General features: G+C 39.0%; 1 protein-coding gene across 1 annotated transcript in view; it reads right to left on the reverse strand.

Moving 5' to 3' along the window:
* The window catches only part of LOC128905110 (histone deacetylase 9-like), a 150,284-nt gene that overhangs the window by 102,910 nt on the left and 24,056 nt on the right, over window positions 1-23,318 (reverse strand). Inside the window, exons 6-7 of the mRNA XM_054190594.1 lie at window positions 21,338-21,387; window positions 6,647-6,754 (exon numbers count right to left, since the gene is read on the reverse strand). Of these exons, the coding sequence (XP_054046569.1) occupies window positions 6,647-6,754; window positions 21,338-21,387 (158 nt within the window). The remainder of the gene's footprint in view (window positions 1-6,646; window positions 6,755-21,337; window positions 21,388-23,318) is intronic.

Here is a 23,318-nt window from a genome sequence, read left to right on the forward strand (position 1 = left end):
TATCAATCATATCTTTAACACCAGTAAAATAAGCATTCATTTGTTACTGTTTGTTACACTCTATGCGCTGTTAAAAATGCAGTGCTTGGCTGTGGAAAAAATGCCTCTTTTTGTGGCTGCCACACATTGCTCAGAATTTTTTTTAAGGTAGAGGGAGAGTGTTATAGGACAAAGGGTGAGACAGGGAGGTAGAAACACGGGTAGGGCAGAGCCTGCCGAAGCACTGTCCAGGAGGCACCTGAGCACAGACCACTTCCCAGGAAAGGAGATTTTTGTAGGTAACCAGAGGAGCTGAGCAGGGGTTGGTGTTGTTCAGACAGGCGTGGAAATCTGCTGGCCAGAAGCTTTACTGGAGGGAGGACACTGTGGGACTAGGAAGACATTTGTTTTCAGCTCTTTTTGTCTTTAGAAAGATACTACATTTTAGTTTCTGTGCTAAGAAAACATAGCAGTAGAGCCGTGAAATATGACTGAGCAATTTTTGTACAAAATGCTTTTAAAACTAGAAAATTAAAAGCTTGGGGGGAAGAGGGGGTTGATTAAGCTAATTCTGCTTATTCACTAGATTAGTACAATTTACCGTATGATGATTCTTCCATAGCCCTGTGTGACAAAGACCTTGAGGACAGTAATAACCAACCTCATTTGGAATGAGAGTTTCAAGTTTGCTGTAAATTATCGACAGATTATACAGTGACACCAGAGCAGCAATGACCAAATGCAGGTTTATTTTGGTATTGATTCAACCTGACATATCAGAAAGAACCATCCCAGGAACGTATCAGATTCTGGTTTGGAGGAAACTCATTTCAATTGCTTTCATTCTGTTAAATGACCCCTAACTATCAACAGGCAACTCTACACATGTGTGCGTGTTGCACATGCACACACACATACCTATAAGGCAGAGAAAGGGCTTGTGTTCACTCAATTCAGCTGAAGTAGATGTTCAAGACAGTCACAGACTGCGCTTTTAACTTACATGTCTTTTTTCTTGAGTGTTCCTTTGCAAAAATGCTTCTTAATTCATTCAAACTTTTTTAAAAATAGGGAATAACTATACAGATATTATCAGCTCTTGATAGTTTATTGTGTAGGCCTCTTCTGTTTCAAATTAAAATATATGGCACTTACGTGTTTCCATCAAGAAAAAGAGTGCTGCCACGGCCAATGTTGACATATTTAAAGGATATGCAAAGTAAACCAGACAGTAATCCTTATTATGGGTACTGTACTTAAAATAATTAATTCCATCTTATCATATTACTGAATGGGGTCATCTGAGGCTGAAGTAAAACCATTTCAGAAATTTAGATTTTCAGTAGTTCCACAGTCTGCTCTGGCACTGAGTTGCCCATGATGATGGAAAGTCATCTCCCATTGCAAAAAGAAGTTCTTGTTAGGTATACTCTTTTTATATTATATTTTTCACTGGTACAATTTTATATTTCTTTTTCCTGCCAGTCAATTGTGAGATATTAAAAGGCAGCCAGACAAATTTACAACTTGTTATCAGAAAAGAAGTTAAGACACATTGTTCACAAAACAGCACACGATAAAACAACGATTACAAGAACAAATAACATGTTGAAGGACACTATTCAACAAAGTATAATTACTGCAAAATTGTCATACTACCATAATCCACTATCTGAATTCCAACTTCTCAAAAGTAGTAGTAATCATTTAATAAACACCTAATATATGGTAACAAAACAGGTGGCAGCATCAGCATGAATAATTTGATTAACAAAATGGAAATATCAGCAATCTGAACTCTTAGAAAAAAAACAATAATTTGGCAAGCTAAGTCATAAAGGTGAGATTCTCTGCAGGCTCTAAGAGTTATAAATGAAATCTGAAACTCAAGAGAGACCACAGATGCAGAAACCTTCCTTTATTTTCCTCTAAGACTTGTCTAATATGGGGTCTGGATGACCTCTGTACTCGTCCAGTTCAGCAGCAGGAGGGAAGCGCCTGCCGTGCAGGATAGCCGGGTGCAGGCAAGGGGAGAGTCTCTGTGTGCCCAGCTGCCTGTGAGTGAAGTAGCGCACCTGCAGGGAGGGGAGGTGAACTGAGCTGAGCATTAGTCGATGCAAGGGAAGCAGCCAGGCCAGGATGGGAAATAAATGGGAAACCAGGGCAGGACAGCACTTCCCAGTGCCACCAAGCCATTATTAGACCATGCGCTCCTGAAATCTGCCTCATTATTGCAGGGTGGTGGCTGGGACACTGTGAGTTGCAGATGCAGAGGTGGATGCTGTGTCACAGCTGCAGACAGGATGTGTGTCACAGCCTGAACCTCCACGTGTACCATATTCTTTTGCAAAATGCTTCTAGCACATCTCTATTTTCCTGTGGCAACGTGAGAGAAGAAGGAGAACCTTAGGAGACTTTTCCAGGAAAGAAATGCTCTCTCTGCAGATGCAGATCTGTTAGGGCCCTCTTTCTGAAGGTAAAATCATTAGGTAGAGGCTAGAGACGATGATTTCCAAGTTCACAAACTATACTGCATGCAAGAAATTATATGTAGGGCACTGCCTGTATTTCTTCCCCAAGCCCCAAGGAATATATCATAAGACTTCTCTTACCTGTTAAAATTATTTATTGGATATAGCTAATGGCTGCAGTGGAATTATATTCCCCCAGTTCTGCATACTCCACTCTTCTAAACATCTGTGTTCACCCAGCAGATTATTAAAAGCCATCTACATTCATCATATGTGTAAATAAATTCATGAAAGAGGAAAAGCATTGCATTTGACTCAGTATAACATCACATTTGTCATATCATATATTTCGGCAGTGTGAGTCTTTATTGTCTATTAAATATTATCTCAAAAGTGTATCAAATGTATCTCAGTGAGTGTTAATTATATTATTAAGCAATGCCCACCCCCCAATCCTTGATTTTGATTGTTTGATATAATCAAATAGAAAACATCCAGATTAAGACTCCCCAGAGAAGGGACAATTTGTCTTGGTTTAAAAAAAAACAACCCTACAGTAGTTTCGTTTACTATTATGGCAGCAGTAGAATTTCAGTAAACCCTATTGTTTTACATCCTTAGCACTGTCATACTGATGCTTTCCCCATTAGTCAAGGAGATCAAAGAAACCTGATGTCTCACAAGGGGTTTGAACTACAGTGAAGAGAACTCTTAACTCCTGATCAGTTTTTGAACACTCTCCAAATCAGATGAACAAAATGTTGCTGTTCTCAGATGAGACCTGTGTGAAATGGGACTGATAGTCTCAGGAAATTCAGAATAAAGTAAAGAACCTTTCACCTTGGGTACGAGTTTGACTCATGCCCAGCTCTGTAGTGAATCTCTCAATTGTTCTGCAGACTTTCATAATTTATTTTGTAGTCTCAACCCTTTTCTTAGCAGCATGAACCTATAGTTAAAACCCACTATCATCACTCTATGCAAGTGATATCAGTCTAAACCATGTAATAAGCATAAAAATTGAAATGTCCTGTCGTTCCTGAAATGGACTTTAAATGTCAGATGCCAGTCAATACAGGGCAGTTTATGTTTTTTAGTTTCTATGCTCTAGCTAGGCAGTGAAGACATTTATCTTCAGTATCGCAAATAATTTGTTTTTAAAATTAATTTAATAACTGTCCATAAAATGAACTATTATATTCATTTTAATTTTAGGAAAATTATGTTAGATTTTTTAAAACATATATATTGATTCATCAAGCTGTAAGAAATATTTAGGCTGCTTATACCCAACTACACTGACAAATTCGATAATTCTCATGTCAGAAAAGCACTTGTTAAACGAATGACTTCTGTTTCTCATTTCTGAGGCTTCTTGTCTCAGACTTGGTCTATGCTAGATAGTGTTACTCTGAGGTTATCCTAACGTTTCTGTGGCTGTTTCAGAAACAGGCATCTGTGATTCCCCAGTGCAGTGGGAAGATAGTCCACAGCCTCCTCTGCTGCAATCTGGAGCACTGCCCTGTGGGAAGTCCTTGCTGTGTATTAAGTCTGCCACTGTGAACTTCAGGACATGCAGCTCTTCTCACAGAACTGTGGGATTTCAGAACAAATCAGTGTGTCCCATCTCATAATTAATTTTTTTTCCTTAAAATGACACCAAACTGACAGCGCACCATCTGATAGCAATCCATGGTGGTAAACTTCCAGGGAAAAATTACAGCATGTTTCTTTACTGCTCTCATGTTGCTGTTTACATGTTGCAGAGCTGTTATAGCTTATACACAATACTTGGAAGGCGTTTTTTTGTCATCCGAAGATTGTGAAGCTGCAGCAGATCATTCCAGATTCCCATCAGAGCTTAATCCTCCCACTCAGTGCTCACAGTACAGGCCCCAAATGTTTGCTTCGCATGCATATTTGCTCAATGAATGCACATGGAAGTGGTCAGCTTTATTTTCCCTCAGATCTTCACAAGTACACGACAGAATTGTCATTTTCCCTATGCTAGAAACAGCTGATCAGTGCGACATGTGTGTTTCTAGAAGAAAAATGGCAGCAAGATAGAAAAGCAGCATGTAAAGTCAGAAAGGTAGATAGGAACATACAGATCCGTGGGGCTAAAATCTCACAGCTACCTAAAATCCCATCCTGAACACCCTGTAGCAGAAAACACTGCAAAAATCTCCCTAGTGTCGTTTACCGTATGAGGTTATTGGGAGCAACTTGCCAGCAAGATTTGTATGGATGCAGTGATAAAGCAAACATAGGAGGACTCTGCCAAACTAGCTAATGTCAGGTTCGGTGCATAACCAGATCTTATGCTAGCATGCTTTTCTTCTGTCAGTCAGGCCTCAGTAAGCTTTCCATAACCTTAAATTATAAATACCACATGCAGATTGTTAGTTCATACAGTTGGCATGGTTGCATGTAAGTCATTGGGCTTCATGCTGGAAGTATAGGAGCAGGTTAGATAAACACCTGTCAGGAATGGTGTGAGTATTCCGGATTCTCTTTCACAGCAAGTCCTTTCCATTCCTATTTTCTTGATGATTTGGTATAAACCAACTACTTGTCATGTCTATTGAACAATTACCTTTCCTATTTCTTAACTAGAGGTTGCATTAGACTGCTTCAACTCTCCGCACTGTAGACAGAGATTCAATTCAGGATCAACAATAATTTGACAGTAAACTACAAAGTAGTACTAAATTTAAAATATTTGTTTACAGACTGTTGCAATGCCAGTAGCAACCAAGGTCTCACAGTGGCTGATGTTTGATTCTTTCCAGCTGTCCATCACACTCACATGAACAACCAAGAGCATTCACACTGTGGAAAGACACCACAAATGTACAGAGGTAAGCAGTAAAGGTTCTGCAGCAGACCCTGCTCATGTCAACTGCACACAGGACATACCTCATTATTCTTATCAAAGCTTGCTTTTATATTGCCTTCGAGACCAACATATGTATGACCATAGATTTAGGTAAAAACTAGCTAAAAAATCCTTCTTCATTTTCATTAATCCCGTTGAGTGGGAATAATGAGCAGTGAGTTGAGTATTTTGTGCCCAATATGCTTAATGGGGATGAAATACCCATCAGAAAGGGTGCACAACAGGATCCCATATGATGCTCCCTGTCCCTGATCTGAGATTTCAAAATTTGTACATTTTGTGTAGTACCTGGCTAATGATTTTCGTGTCTGAATATGGAAGTTTAGTAACAACATTCAATTGGGTCAGAGCCATAGTACTGCATTTCGCCTGAGCACGCTATCATTTGTGTACCTATATATTCTATATCTATGTATATATACACATAAACATATGTATCCCTCCCCAAATACGTAGCTAACGTATTCTGACTGAAATAAGACAGACATACAGGAAGAAAATTCTCAAGTTTGAATGCATTTTTGAATTTTAAAAATCATCACACAATGCTAATTCTAAAATATGAATTTCTCTCTTGGTTTTAGAAACAGGACTGCATCCATTAGTATTTGGACTGGAAAGTGAATAAACAGTTTCATTAAGGAGACATGTTAGCTCCAACAATGTTTATTGGGGCAAGCCTGCACTCTGGCTGCATATGGTGTACCTTTAAATAGGGCTGTTAAAATACCAAATAAAATGTCAAAGTCCGTCAGGTCTGGAGCTTTTATAAATTGTTTAGACTGGGGATAATTTGGGTTTTGTACATCATGCCTTGCAGATCGGGCGGCACGGAGATAGGAGAGGAAAGGGAGACGGGGGGAAGAACGCCGGGCGGAAAGGCACCTCCTGGGTCATGGCTCTCCTCACCAGCCGCCTCCCTCTTCCCCCTGGAAAGAGGCCCACTGTGTGCCTGCCCTCTCTCTGGGTGGCATCCTGAGGTTACGCACGTGACCAAACAACCATATTAAAAAAAAAAAAAAAAGTATTTAAAATTTTCACTTGAAAAGGCAGTGCCCCAGCCACTTGCCAGAGATGCGCATGCCATGACTAACTTCACCTCGGGCCGCGGCACCCACCGCTGCTTCAGCCTATGGAGGCCTGGACGAGCCGCCCGGGCTGCCACACCTTGGTGGCCATCCTCCCGGCCCTCCTCCCGCCACCCTCCCCGGGGTTGAACAACACCCTGCCTTCAGCCCCCCCCGCCGCTGCTTCGCCGCCCCAGCTCTCCCACCCACGGCGCGGCCCCGGACCTCACCTTCAGCTCCCGGGAGGCCACGCGGGCCGCCAGCTCGATGACACAGCCCACCGCCATGCGTGCCGCCCCGGCCGAGTGCAGCTCGTTCCAAACGGTGTCACTGTCCACCTGAGCAAACAGCCGGCCCCGGGAGGAAGGCAGGGGAGAGAGGAGAGAGGGAGAGAGGGAGAGGGAGAGCATGAGAGAAAACAAACCCGTGAGGGAGGGCTGGCAGCGTGACAGCCCGTGTACAATAACATCAGTCTTCCGTCCTGGCCAGCTGAAAGGCCTTCTGGACATGGCTTTGCTTATGCTTTTTCTCTGCACGGGCTTTTCCAATGGAAACACATTCCTGTCATGCCTCGCTGCCATTCCCTGTTTAGATTTCTCATTACAAACAGCGTTATATCGGCTGGGCCGAGCCTGCTCGCCGTCGGCCAGATGCCGTGCCCCGGGTCCTCACACTGGCGGGGGGACGGGGACCTGCCAGCCCCGGGACAAAGCGTCCAGAGGGGATGGCCACCCCTGGCTCCAGCAGCCATCACAGAACACCTGTGCCACCAAAACTTACCAGCAGCTCGGGTCATTACACCCTTTTTCAAAACAACGAAAGAGCGGTAAGCACTCGCCTTTCCAACCCAGGCAGGGGTCATTTTTAAGCGACTGAAATCAGAACGATTAATAGTTTAGATTAATTTCAGTAGTCACTATTGCCATAGACAGAAAATAAAATGAAATAAAATACAGTGCGACCCTTTCTCTATCTCCAGTTTTGATGAACTGGTAAGTTTTGGCTAAAAGGCTTTAGGTCCCACTTAGTAAAAGATGAATGTGGTTATTTAAAGCTGAGAAAATTATCTTCTGCAGCTTCTAAATGAGCAAGTGTGACACTTAAAACATTATATGACTATATATAGAGAAAATATTGTAAAGATAAAATATTATAAAATATCATCAAGATAAAATACTGTAAAGGAAATATTATAAAGAGGGCTAAGCAGCACTACTGTACAGCTTCAATCACTGTACTGAAATTTTACTTTTGAAATCTATTTTTAGTAACTATTTATTTGCAGAAACATACCAAAAAATATAGGTGAAATGTTGTATATCCCTTAAATGATATTGTGCCAAGCAGACACGATGGTGTGAAATAGTCTGAAAAAGTCATCCAAAGAGACAGCCAGACTTCCTCGATGCTCCATGGGAAGTGCATTTAATTGTATCATACCGTACAAATTTATCATGAAAAGAAAAACGTTTAGGCATAGACAAAATACTGTGGCAGATGCTATTTGGATAACTTCCAAGCACACTGAGACATGTTTTCAGTTTGAACCAGAAGCTTCTGTTCCTAATTTCTTTAAAAAAAAAAAGAAGGAAAGAAAGAAAGAAATCAAGTAATTGAAAATGGATGCAACTGCTACTCAACTCTGGAGGTTCTGAGGAATTTCTCTGATTAGTCATTTGAAACAGAAAGAAGCTTGATCTTCTCTACACCTGTCAAATGTCTTCGCCGTTACTGTTACAATAATATTATATTTCAAGCTACGAAATTGATCTTTTTTTTCAGTGTACTGGACCTGAGTTTTCTATCATTTTGATCAGTTTTGTGTGCATGCAGCAGAACTAATGAAAACGGTTCATATTCACAATAGACCTGAATAAGAAGACTGAATTTTTCTTGCAAAGTTTAGAATAACAGTAATAACAGCACACTGTGTTTTCACCTGAGAAACTCAAAATGTTGTACAAACACGATTAAGCATCATCAGCTTGGTACGAGACGATTTATTATATTTGTTTTGCAGATTGGTAGCTTGAGATTTAAAGAAATTAAGTAGCTTTCTGGAAGACACACACACAAATCAATACGTAACTAAGAAAATCACAAGAAATAAGAAAGAAACCAAATAGTAGAAAAAATAATGGCATCTTTAACATTAGGCAGACCTTTGGGTTGTCTCTCTATTGCTTTAAAGAAACTGTGAATCAGTTTTCATTTTTAAAACAAATAAGGAGATAAATAAGTAGAGGTCATCGGTTAAATGAATTTAATCAAACCATAATAAAGTTTGAAAAATACTGCACAGTACTTTAAATAAAGAAGTATCAACAAGAGGGCTGGGAGGGAGTACTTTCTTACCCTTTTTATGGCTAGCAAATTAAGGTTAACATGAAGGAGTGGCTGATGAAAATGATTCAATGGCAGCTGCTCAGTACACCAGGGCACAAGCAGGAGCCTGCATCCTCAAAGGGACTATGATTCATTTCCAGGAAGGCCGATTAAGTTAAAATTGTAACCACAGCTTGAGAGTACCCACCCTTCAAGACAGTTGTCTGCTCTGACACACGAGACGGCAGTCTCTCCAACCACTGAACGCTGAGTATTGGCCAGGATACGGCATTTATCATTTTCTGCTTTCAGCTGAGTGTGAGGAGACTGAACCGGGACAATAAGACCAAATATCTTGCACTGAAAAACTTCCTTCAGACCACTTGAATGACTGCTAACTAATTTTGCCTGGACTGGAAGTAAAATAGGCAATCAGGAAACAAAACAACGTTTCCTGAGGAATTTTCAAAAATGACCACCTAAATGTACACTGGAAATTCGGGATATTTTATCTGATCTCTTGGGCATGGTACGTGTAACAAATGGTAAATTCTCAAAGACAGAGGTAGCCGACTGAAGCCACATACCTTAGTGCACAGTTATTATAATACAAGAAAACTAACATATACATATGAATAATTACCTTGAAAAGGCACAGTATTATAAACTTAGATGTCAAATTCTATTTCACAATCATGCAAAATTCAGACTGAATTTCTGAGGAGTACCTCATGAAGAACAACCTATAAAAACTTCCATCCTACAGCCAATGATTTAGCTCTAATGACTGGAAAATGCCATCCCACTCGATTTTATATCTCTATTAGTGCTATGTATTGCCTTAAATGTTTCAGGTGTTTAAACAGAGATTTTCTTTTACTGTTACTCAATGTTTACTTTGTAAATTGCTGTTGAAATACTGTGATATAAATGGTAAACCCATTAAAATTACAGCTACTAGCTGGCCCGGTTGTCATACTGTATATGCAATGCAGCTATGTAAAACCCTACTGGGTATGCTTTTCTTTATTCGTGTGAGATGAAATGGTTGGATTTTATACAAGTAAAGGGAATAGGATTAGACACTGGCTTCTGGTTTTAGTTTATGTATGTATCACATATATCTGGCAGTCTATCTAGATCTTCAGTATGCATGAATTTGTGACAACTGTGATGCTTTCCGAATCACAGACTATGAAAAAGTCAGATGGAATTTTATAAGAAGTTATTTTTGTTCTGCAAGTGCTTTGGCACAGCCAAAGAATTCAGTAAAAATCCTATCTTGATTAGGAGGTTTTTTTGAAAATGTTAAACAAAACTTGCAGAAAATACAGCATTTGTAGATTAATTCTAACTCAGAATCTTAGCCCTTTTTCTTTCGGCTTAATTATATGTATGTTATTTTCATTTAAGGACATTCTTTAAAGAAATTGTCAGGGTAGGGAAATGGGCTGAACGTCTAACCAAACGAGAAAGAATATTTTTTTAAAGCATCAAAATGTCAGCGTTAAACTATGAACATACTTCACATTTCGTTATCAAAAATCCTATCAGTACTGCAACACTTCAAAGAAGGATTGTGCACGATAGCGCCAAGAGCCAGAAAACACGAGCCCTATCTGAACACTGACTTTCTAACACACATATGGATTTACTTCACTCCGAGTTTCCTGAATGAGCACTGTAGGTTGTAGGCTTTTTCAAGTACATCTAGTATAGCTCAATCATTGGCATGTGTAGCAAAGCTAATACTCTGTAAAGCTACAGATGATAGAAATTAAGCTACCTGTCCCTGAAGTGGATGTGGAGGCATTAAAGAGGAAGGGAATGACTTAAGTGAAAAGAAATGTAGGTAACTTTTCCTGACTGAATGCAACTAATGTTTCAAGCCCCGTCTGCAGAAATTCCCTGCTTTGCACTACAAAAAGAACTTGATATGAATGCTTCCTGCAAGAAATATCTATGTGATAACTTGACTTTCACAATGAAGACTTTAAGCATACTGAATACAAGCTAAGAAACAAGAAACCTCGCAGCAGAGATGTTTCAGCAGCTAGAAAGCTTCCCCCTCACGGCTGGAATATTTGGTATTAAGGAAGACTGACTATAAAGTTTGAAAGTTATCAACCCCTTATACTGTGCTCAGGTTGTGGCACGTGTGTGTGAAGGTGGAGAGGAAGGATATGGAAACACATCTGAGAGAGGGACTGTGTACTTAAAGGCCTTTCTGAAATCACTGCAGTTGCTGAAACTGGAAACGTTACTTGTCCTGCTATTTACATTTATTTGGAACCTAACTCAGGCAAAAAATGGCATAAATAATAATTCTAAAGAATTTTAAAAATATATTTATAACTGCCTTTTGTTTTACCCATCCCTTTCCCTGCTAGAGAACCTCTTCACTCATCCTCTGTTTCAGTCCTCCTTCCTCCAGAAACCTCCTGGGATCTGCCTAATGGTCCCTGAATGACATTTCTGCTGGCCGGAGGTGCTGCTCACAGTCTGACACACCGTCCCATTTTTCACGCCCTGCATGGTGTGTGAGTTATAACTCATCTCTGTGAGTTATTTCTCTTTCTTAAATAATTACTGTAAACTGAAATGGCCTTAAATACACATCCACTGATAACTATATGGTAATATAAAAGACAGCCCAAGCTACTACTTCGGGATGGGTTCTGCCAAAGCATCATAGAGCTTGCCCTCTCTCTCTCTCACACACACACATAATTTGCCATTTAACATAAATCCAGCTTCCACAGCGGAATTCTGATTTCAATCCAAAAGGAATTAAAAATATACTGAATTGCTCATCCTGCTCTGCATTCTCTGCACAACTGTTGCCATCATAAAAATCAAAACCAGTCCTCCTAAAGTTACCACATGTTTCTACCAGAGTTGCTCTATTTATTCTCTGGGAAGAGTTCAAAAAAGCAATCTGTCATCTACCTGTTCATGGAAATTTTAACCTGCGATGATCCTTTGATAACAGTGATTGTATTCTATGTGTCCAATATCCTGAACAACAACAAGCTAAAAAGTGGCAGTTCTATACAGTAGTTTAAAAGGGTTCTTCCCCCTTTCTTTAAAGAGCAGAGGTCGGGCTCAACTGTTCTTAGATGGAAGTAAATCCAGTATGTATTTCAGATGGCTACGTTTCAACACAAATCTGGAAAAACTACTACCTAAAAAAAATATTGTCCTTTGATATAAGTGGTTATAAAACTGAGAAGTAAATAAAATCTAGTCAGCTAAGAACAGTGTAGTTATATGCAGTAAACAAACTGATTAAGAAATCTGTGAGAAATAATATAGGAGAGTACAGACCTCCTCAGTGATACTGCAATTTAATAGAACTTGTGTATTGCAGAGCAAATTCCTGTGCTTTAGCTTTAAAAGCATTCAGAGTCTCACACTCTTTCACTTATGCCAGAGCAAATATGCTTCCATCACTGTGTTTTTTAGTTCCCTGGCATGAAAATAGAAATTAAATATTTTCCTGAAGTGTTGCAACCTCTAAAAATTGTGTGTGGCATTTTGCTATCACTTCCAGCAAGGAGTCTGTCATTCTTGGAGACAGTTGGTGCCAGCAAACACTAGCACATAAGTTTGGAATATTTCGCTCCTGACCATCAGCAGTGCAGCTTCCCAGGTGCCATGCTCACAGCTCTCACCTCCCGCTCCTACAGATGTCCTGGTGGTCATTCATCACCCCTGTGATTTCCACTAAGAAGCAAAAGGTCTCTGACGTGCTTCTCAGCTGCTGTTTCATCTCACCATGACTAAAGAAGCGAAGGTGTGCACATCATCTCCAAGGAGCGATCTCTAACGAATGGCCTGTCAGCCATGTCTCTCGTTAAGGAACAAAGGAGAAAAAGTTTGCATGGCTGACGTCTCTTCCATAAATCCCACATACAGGAAGTGTGTGGAAGTGGGCTACTTTAGGGAAAATATGTACAGTGAGCTTCCTTTATTTTTACTGCTATTTTACAGCTGTATCAGAGATTTGTTCTGTCAAAGGCGTTTCCAGCTGCTTTAATCTAAAATGCCTGCCATAGACAGTACCCAGAATATCAGTTTTTCATACTTTCTTGCCTAACAGCGTGGTTTACAAATAAATTGTGAAGGGGATGTGATCTTTAGGCTCCAGAGGGATGAATAGTTCAAAGGATCTTCACAAATCATTGTTTAAACAAAAAAAAGGAATTCACTTGAGCTTGCATTGGCTTCTCTGTTGTGTATGAATAATTCCAGTAGGAGAATTTATCAGCAATAGTACTCATGGAAATGGACTTCTAAAAAGAATTTGAGAGGCTATTAATTCTGACCCCAAAAGCCTCTTTCAGGGGAAGAACATGGTATGTGGACAGTACATGTACCCTCTGTATGTAGAATATTTAACGTCTTTCAAGTTTCACCTGCCAATGGTGATCTAATTTGTAAAGATATTACAAATCAAAGCTGATTTTCAGAAAATACTCAGCAAAAAACTTCTAAGTAAAAATTAATAATTGAAAGTCTAGCAGAGTTACTGATGGTGGTAGTCAACCTCTGATAAAACTGCAGCACCCCTACTTCTGTACAAGTAGAATTCACGTGAAATTTTGTAAAAAAGCAAGCAATATTTGAGGTCTGTATTAAAAACCAAATAGCTTTGCATGCAAAATGCGAATCAGAAAAGAATCAAGCTAAGCCAAGCTGAAGCCTGAATAGAATAATACCTTCAGAAGAAATAGTTTGATTCAGTTACTCTCTTAAACTAAGTTTTATGACAGGCATTCAGAATCTCTGGGTCTCATAAAGCGTACATTAGACACCCTAAAGGATCTCAAAACCTTAGTGAAACAGTGATGTGTGGATCATTGGTAGGGGGAATGGAGGGAGGATAGCATGGATTAGATGTGGATTAGAACTTGTTTTTAGAAAAAACTCATAAATAAAACACTTAGGCCCAGATTCAAGTCTGAGATATGTGGCATATATCACCAGATGCTTGTAAAAATGTTACTGCACTTTCAGACCTAACCCTGAGTACTCTATTAATTTAACTTGACATTTGTTTTAGTATTTAATGGATTAGTGTGTGAAAATGCTTTTGCAACTGCCTTCTTATGTTTGATCATGTAGTTTCCAGGCATTCATGGCCAAATAGACAGAACAGAGTGTAGTTGGTTGTAATGCATACAGTTACAGAAAATACAAAGTTTATGTGCAGAATTCAAGCCTTATTTTTTAAAAGGTTGATCATTTGCTGCTGAACACATTTTAGCAATACATAGCATTTCGGCTTTCTTCTTGGATGTAGATGATCATGACCATGGAGCTGTGCTAGAAGCTGGTGTTTATTCAGACAAGCAACACATGAACGCTTCCTCTTCAGCGAGCTTTTCTGTCCATCTTGGAGGCTAAATTCTATCAATAAACACATGATGTGTTTTTAAAGTGCAAATGTGAATTCTGCTTTAGTTACAGAATTCCCACCAAATCCATATGTGTGTGTGTGTGATTAAGTCTGGGGAGAGTGAATAGTATTAGTAAATTGTGTATGATACTATTCCACTATTTACATTTAACATATGCGTGTGTGTATATATATATATAAAATGTTTCATATTCTGGCAAATAAGGCTTCTTTGCATAATGCTAGCCTGTGGCGACACAACAGTTTTTAGGAAATGCACAAAATTAGGTAAGACCATTAAAGGTTTGACTTTATGATAGTTCATTAACTTCACAATAACATTCTGTGTTCTATGTGCGGTATCTTTGTTTACAATTTGAATCTAGCCTAGTGCCAAGGAAAAATGTTGCTCTGTTAAAAAGGGCAAAAAAAAAACCTATCTGTGGGATCAAAATCTGCATTTGATCAGTTGGCAGATTACCACCCCTGAGCATTCTATCCATGCCTGACACAAGTTAAAGCAGTCTGGGACTATTCTAAAATATTCTGTTCTGCCTGCAGTGATGCCAAGGAACTATGTCTCTCAGTTGAAGAGTTTCACCTCTCACTGGTCTAAACATCAAACTCTGTGTGTTTGCCAAACGTGGCACAGGACCACCTCAGTGTCATGAAAGGACAAGAACAGGACAAAATATCTGCCCTTTAGTTTGAAGATATTTTTTTCCTTTTTTTGTGGCCATGGTATTGATAAACTAAATGAAGCATCCCCTCCCTGCTCAGAGATGAGACACCATTGCACTTTCCAGATCCAGAGATGAGGTCTCTGTACCTCAGTAAAGGAATAATATCTCTTTCCTGCTCTTATCATCCAGATTCATGTTCTCAGGCTTGTTAACATTTTTTTTCTAAAGTGAATGTGCCTAAAATTAGGAATTTAGTTGCTTCAAGTCCCTGTCAATGAAGGAAATCAAGCACCTCCAGTCAAGTTCTTCTGATCTTAGGTGGACTGACTCTCGTCCTAGTGATGCACATGGCTCTCTAATGGTTATATAGATAAGCAAGGGTGGTCAGGGTCCTGCTTTGGCTGTTTCAGTAATTTGTCTAAAGTTAGATACGTGGAGCTGGACAAGAAAGTCTTCAGAGAACTGTCATTGTTCTGAACTGAAAGCAAGCAAATGTGCAGTTTTTCTCTCATTTCCCTATTTCTTCTTTAGGTTGCCCGCTCAAGGGAGCTGTGCGCTTGTCAGCTAGAAAGCCTGCAATTCTCTATGCATGAGAGCTAGACTAAAGTACAATGTAAATTGGTCCATTCCTACAAAACATAGTCCACTGAAACAGCTGACTCTCATGAATTGCCAGAACTGGTGGGGTATACCACCTAAAAAGTGCATTTGCCAGAGCAGCTGGGAGTACATTATACCCTCATGCCCTCATCCCGTGGATAACCTAAATCGGTTTATCTGGAACTGCACTGAGTGGCTGAGCATGTGGACCCTTGAATGCTCCGGGATGACAAACCTCCAGCCCTCACTCCAGTCCCATCCCCACTGGACTTAAGCTGTGCCTTGGGATGGTACTAGGATGGCCTTTTTGACCACTTATTTTGATGACTTCTGCAGAAGACATCACACAGTCAACGCTGTGTAATTGAAAGTCCTAAAAAGTCATGGAAAACGTATCAATTTAAGTATAATGTGCCTGTGAGGTTGTTTTGATTAAATCTTGTAATTTCTTTAGGGATGGTCTAGCTGCCAGAGAGGCTTAGGAGGTAAACAAGTCTTTTATTCACAGAAGTCTCCCGCAATCTGCTCCAAAATGTTATAACCGGCAAATTTCAGTAGGTTAATAAGGCAACTCAGTCAAGTAGTTTAAATTAATGGGTAAATATATTGGCAGCAAGGTATATTAATTATTTCAGGATGGAAGACCGTATTGAGTAGCTGAGCTTCTAGGAATAACAGATTGTTTTCCCCATACCAGGAAACAGACATATTTTTGGTTGATATTTTGCAAGAACTATACGTATTTTGGTACAGCCTGGGATATAGGGGAAGGACACAAGTTAATTGTACCACCTGTGTGGAGGTGATGTTTAATTTGAGTGCCTAAACCATAGGCAGTCTGATTTCTTTACAGCCATATTTGCAAGCAGATATAAGGAGTAGCTTGGAGCCTAAAATCTGCTACAAGGAGGCAATGCCATCCCCAATACTTTCTTAATTTTTACACTATTGTACTGTGGTAATGGAACCAGGTTGGTACCATTAACTCTTATACAAATAACAGGAATGAGGAGTCATAGTATATAAAGGCTGAAAATTTGTCCTGGCCTCAGACTGAGAAGATCAAGGGAAGAAGCAGAAGAAGAAGATCTGAGAAGCAGCAGAAAACAATTTCTTGCCTGGATGACTTGCTAAAGTTGTATACTAGTGAAATCTTGCCTTTCTTATTGCTTTTCTTCCTGTGTGGTCAGGACAAAAAGTAGTATTGTCCAATTACTACAGCAAGGAATGCCAGGAAGAAATTCAACATTCAGAAAATATTAATATTTTGTAAGTTTTGAAAAAATGTAGTGAGATTTTATAGCTTTACACTCTGTTCAGCTTATTCAATATTTATTCTGCAAAAGTCTGATTTCTTATAGGGTGGTGTTCTCCCCCAGCTCCTCCACTTGCAGTTTAAAGATCTGACTTTACACATTACAGGTTTGGAGCAGTGTCTTTTGAGGGTGGGGGGAGAGCAGGGGGGATTGGATAACTGCCCAATTTCATATGATAAAAGTGAAATTCTCTTCTGTCTGCAGGACAATCCCCAGGGAACAACGTATGAAACCCAAACTTAAATAAAATCATATCCTGTTTGCAAACATCATATTCCCTTTGCTTCTCAGTAATCTGGACCCATAAACCCCAGCACAGCTTGAGAGCCCATTCCTCATCTAAACAAATGCCATAAGCCCCTTTATACTTTTACAACCATGTCAGAAAATAATATTGACTGCCAATAGTGATGTGATTGGAGTTGCCTCCTCTGAGCCATAAAAGAAGCAGTCTGTTATCAATTTCTCTAAATGCATCAAGGGAATTATGGGTCGGTTCAGTTCCAAGTTATAAATGACAATTCAAAAGCCGCAGAAGTGTTTGAAGCTGGGAGACGATGATGACATTATCATAAAAGCCTGCTCTTCTTTGCTTTTGTGGGTTTTTTTGCCTATCAACTAGACAAAAAAATATGGCTGAGAAATGACTTCAAGATTTCTTCACACAGCAGCAGGTCAAACAGGCAGGAAAACAATCACTATTTTTAGTGACAGACTGAGGCAAGGAGATGAAACTTGCTCCCATTAAAAGTAGATTTCTGCTTTTCTTACTGTCATTTTCACAGCAGAACAGAAGGGGAAGGACTGCAATAGATGGATGCATTGATCAAATGATCAGTTATAGCTCTAGTGGCTGTTAACGAATGAAAAATTGTGGAATGGTCTGATAATCCTCAGAACTAAAAAGTAATTTGTGATTATTCTCCCCATTTGTCCACTTCACCTGCAATCTACCCACCTCTCCTGGAAAACTTTTCACATTCCAAACCTCTGACCAGCTGCAAAAATCCATCTCTTGTTATTAAAACTGCTGGCCGTAGAGCTGCTAGTCTCTCTCCAACACAAGGAATTTCATCCCCCCGGTATTAGAATTCTTTAGCAACAGTTGGTTCTGGAACAGCATTAAGATTGAAAAAAGAATAAAAAGCATTATTGCAAGAGGGAGGTCCCATACTTCAGCGGATGTTATACTGCTGGCCCTGGACAGTCCTCTGATGAAAAAATAACCATCATTGAAAGAAAACCTGTTATGGCCAAATTTAGGAGCTGAGTTTTAGACAATTTTTTTTCCTCTCTCTGTGAGACCTGTTCAGTTTGGCTGTCAATATGAAACAGCTTTGTGCTCTTAGATAAGAGAGCTAATTATGACTTACATAGTTTCTTATAAAACTATAAAGTTTATTGTTTGATTTCTTCTGAAAGCCTAATGCATGTCAAGCCAAATTCACCAATGACCCTGACGTAAACAGTCCTTATCACTACTTGAAAGAAAATTCATGTGGATGAAAAATGTTTATGAAACCAGTAAACAGAAGCTTTACATGCATATTGCACTGGTGCAAAAGATTTAGAGCCGTGATGGAACAGGATCAGAAAATATTAGTTACCGGCACTGCCTCTTCTTTGCTTTTCAAAATTCTTGAGAAAATTTCTTTTACTGTAACTGTAAGTAACGGCCAAAGAAGAGGATGCGTGATCCTGACTGCAGTTTTTTGGTACTTAGAACAGAGATAACAGCAAAATCAATAGTACAGTAGAATTCAGGGTTATAGAGGTTAGTCGGACCTTTGTTTGTGAACAATGCAAGCCATCCCAAACTCATGCCAATATAGTCTTTATAGCACATCCGCTGATCATGTCTTCAATGCCTGGGAAGTCCTAGGTTCCAGCCCTTGCTCCAGGAGCAGTTTCCATTTTGTCCAGTGATTCTTTCATGTGAAACATATAAGCTGTTTGTGGAGCAGGGGCTCACATTATTTATAAGTGTATGATATGTAGATAGACATACATTATGGGCTTTATCCTGCTTATGCTGTTTTACTGTCCCAGTGCTCTTTCCAACAGTGGCACAGCTTCAGTGCATGGTGTGAGGGTCCCTAACCAGCAACAGTCTATGATCTCCTCAGTGGTAACAACATCCGCTAAGACATGGGGGCTCTGATATTAAATCCAGCCTAGCAGTGGAGAGAAATGAGCCTAGGTTTCCCATTCCCTGTGCGAATAGTCTAGCCGCTAATCTATTTAATAATAGAAGAGATGCATAATAACAGCCAGCAAGGTCCCCATATGGTTAGAAGACAATAGGATCAAAGAGCTCTGAAAACCATCATTCAAGAGGCAGCCATAAGGTCTCCTGCAAGAATGGAAGGGTTTTTTCCTCACTGTGTTCTTTAGAAAACAAGTAAGCAAGCAATAAAATGAATGCGAACAAAAATTTTAAAAAAATTAATTCTTCCATCCCTCCTTAAAAATCTTTGCATGAACTACTCTTACTGCTTTACATTGATTACTGCTTTATAGCCCTCAATTAAGTTGAAAGCTACTAAGTAGCAAGGCTGCTTCTTTCTTTCCTTCCACCACCATTTTTGAAAGTAAACTTAAGAATTGTTTTCCATACAGTTTGAAGCAGCTCCCTTTCCCAGAGCTCATCTTAACCAATAGACAGCTAAATATCACTGAAAGAGAGCTCCTAATCTGATTATTTACCTTGAAAAAGGTCATAACCCATTCCTTTAAGAGCCCCACAGCAAGCCTGACAATAATAATATGTAGAAAGACAAACAAACTAGAAAAAAATAAATAAAAGATCCATTGCTACAACATGTTCTTTAATTCAATTTCCATTATTCTAAATAAGAAATAAAGCAAATAGACTCAAAAAAGTAGAGATAAATTCAAGTGCTTAAAAAAATGAAGTTATACTGAGCATTTCTGACTTGTGTTAGCTTTAGAATGGACAGCATACTTCCATTAGTAGAAAGATTTCAAAGCACATCACTATTCACGATTTTTTAATACCACACTAATTTCTTTCATAGAAAAATCTTATACTTTAATTTTCAAAGCATGACAGTCTTATTTGCTTTTCAAAGCCCTCAAAAAGATTTGTCAAGAAATTTTACATCAGCTTCTCTTTACTCAGAAGTCTGAAAAACATTCTTTGTCAACTTTATTCATCTCTTGTTCAATTTTCTCTGAACTTCTTCATAACTGCAACAACAGTGTGAAAAATCACCTTTGTTAATACAGAAATGTGTGCGTATATGCACATGTGTGTGTGCCTATGAGCACAGAGTAGTGCACAGAGGTCCACATGGACATGCAGGTCTATGTGTCAATTTGTAATGTTAGTTGATCCACACACAGAAATGACCCCCAACTTTCAAAATCAGCAAGTTGCTAGTCACCAAGTTCCAAATTTTAGGCAGTATCCTCAGCAAACTAAGTCCACAGTAGACGAGCTGGAATGATTAGCTCTTCCTAATTCTTTGTTCCTTAACTCATAGTTCAGAAATCCTCAAAAATTACTAAATATTGAAATCTAAAATGGAATTTTTCTTTTTCATGTTTTAAACCTTATAAAATGAGTATTTCTTCTGTCAGGTGTCTCATAATAAAAAAAAACCTACTATAAACAAGAGTAATACTGTATGGAATTTATCCTTTGTGAAGGATAAGAGTAAATAAAACTTTAGAAGGTTGCATTGTAAGTTGACATCTAGAAATTGTGGCTTTATTCTTGCATACTCAGAAACAGTGAAAAGGAACTAAAAAATATATGCATCATCCAGCCAGCCCATCAATATCTAGTAATACCATCATTTCACTTTGATCAGTAAATAATGGACCCAGCTGGACAAAAGGTGCAGAATCCTTTTATGTGAAAAACTCCTGTACATGAAAAATTATTTCTCCCAGTATTATCTTAACTAGAATTTCATAGGAGCATGATACAAACATCAGTAGAAATTCTCCATCCTACATGTTTTTCAATAATTTAGTTTAATTCTTTCACCTAGTGTTGCAACAGATTTTTGTCTGCAGATTTTTTTCTACTGTGTCCTAATACTCGCAAGCTTGTATTTCAGAATGAATCCATTTCAACACAGGACATAAAAATGCTCAAGTAATTTATTAGTTTAACAACACCCAAGTTATTAGCTCACAGTTAATGAGGAATTCTCATGCTAAATGTTAGTTTCAGTAAGTTTTTTGTCCTTTCTGAGAAATGTGAAGCTATATTTATTTTTCAACAGCACACAAAACAGCTTCTCCAAAGCTCATTCTGCTATAACAATTGCACCCATGTTACTTTCCTCAAAAATAAGCTCATGTAAAAAACCCAGAGTGAGACAATGAAGAAATGTACGCATTACCACAAAATATGTTCCTATCTAACTGTTCCATATGCTTATTGGAATGTACTGTCTTCTGTGTCTATGAAAACACAGTGTGATAATGGCTCAGGTTTCATCTCTATATTCTTTATCAGGTTCTGAAGACTTTGAACTGATAATGCAATAGTGCTAAAGAATTCATGAATGAATACATATGTTGTGTGCTGTCCCTCTTGCAAAAAAATAAACATCTACTTACCCCAAGTCCCCCACAAGGCAACAAGGAAAAGAGTTTTTGAGACACGTTTCCTATATATTAAAGAAAAAAAGAAACAATAAGCATCATTTATCAAAAAGCCATTTAAATACTGGATAAGTAATCACTCTTTACAGTAATTCAGATTTCGGTATCACACAATGAAAATGCCATATATCAGAATAAAAAATATTAGTGTACTTAGAAAGCAAATCAGCCATGGGACATTTAAGGTACTCTTTTGCAACAGTGACAAATCCTAAGATTGGTAAGCAGCAGTTTCAAAGGAGTATAATGAGTGAATCTCCACAGAAAGTCACTCTGAACTAGGGCGACTAGTCATCCCAATGTCTGTATCTGATAAGCAGCTTGTCTAAACTAGTCATCTCAGCTTCTTCTGCAGCCAGTGGACTGAGGTAGGCACCTCTACCCGGCCTAGGTGACTGATGGGTTGAATTATACTCAAGAAGTACCTGTTTCATTTCACCATCAAAGGGAACCTCATTAAGCTTACATGAAACTGAAGAGGAATTTCTTAAGTTCACCTCTCCAAAAAGTTTCTCCATTGAAAATCACAGTCTTAGTCTTCCTATCTATGCAAAAATGCTGTTCTCTTCATTTACATATCATCATTGAATACAGTAATATTTTTAAATCATAAAATGAAATACTGCTTGTTTCAGTATTACTCTGTAAATACATTCTACTAAAGGGAACAAAAACAATAGGCTTTAGAATCTCATTTCTAGCTTACTCCGCTCTATACATTAGATAATGTGATACGGTTTATCTTAATATTTATACTCACTTTTTATTCATTCATATTTTCTTTTTTTTTGTACCACTAAAATCACTGTTTGTCTTGATAAGGACAGTATGAAAATCGAGTAAGGATGTCAGGACTTGATGCGGTTCCTATCCCAGTGTGTAATCTGATCCTAAGGCAGCTGTGGAAGAGAACATAGGCTTTTCCCCTGCCGTATCACAGAACTGGCTTTGTAACTTTGCCATCTGGAGGAAACGTTAGATAGTGAATCACTCAAGTTACCTAGAGGAGCCACCCATTGCTATGGAAGGGGTGAATGCTGCAGTTACTCATGTTTAGCAGGTGCCAATGAAATGCATAGAGACAATTATAAGCCATTATCTTTGAAGTACAGAGACCAGACTGCAAGGTCTGAGACGAAGAAAGTGCTTTACACTTCGCGTAAAATCCAAGATGCATTTTTTAATGACTAGAGGCCTTTGATCACTTTGCACAGTGTGCGAGAGAAGCCAAACAAAACCTCCTGTGGAGCTACCAAGGCAAATGCAGGTGCAGCAGCTATGCAGAGTGTTCTCATACTGTGAGTCCTAATGGCCCCAGACATGCAAGGGAATGTTGGCTGCAGGAGATTGTCAGAGTAGAGGTACAGGAGGAGTTTCCAGATCTCTTGCTAAGCGGATCCAGGGACCAACGCAAACAGCAATTTTTCACTTTTAACTGTGGGGAAGATCAAAAAGTCTTGAGCAGGTAACTAAAAAATCAGTGCTGTTAAAGTGCTGGGGGACATTAATGGAAACATAAGGTGTAATTTGAGATAAAAGAAGGCATTTTTAGAATATTGAATGACTAGACCTTTTTTCTTGAATTCCATTGCAGAGTTGGGACATAAGAGAGAACAGATGAATTCTCATGTATCTCCCTGACGTGGGGCACATTGTGCATGGTAAACACTATCAGAAACAGCAAACACAAAGTAAAAACAGAAAAGCAGATGGTGAGGAAGGACACTAAAATCAATCAACAGGTAGTACTAAAACAGGGGGAAACAGGCATGAAGCCTTTTCAGTGTATCAAGAAACTTGCCTGGATACTCACTTCTTATTGCATGATAGTCCAAAAAAGCAGCTAACTGACTTTGCAGAACAAGGAAAACACTGAGATTTCATGAAAACAACAGTGGGGAAAGGTTCTACTAAGAGAGTGTGAGAACATCACTTA

This window comes from Rissa tridactyla, chromosome 2 (assembly GCF_028500815.1).
Source record: "Rissa tridactyla isolate bRisTri1 chromosome 2, bRisTri1.patW.cur.20221130, whole genome shotgun sequence".
Classification (NCBI taxonomy): Eukaryota; Metazoa; Chordata; class Aves; order Charadriiformes; family Laridae; genus Rissa; species Rissa tridactyla.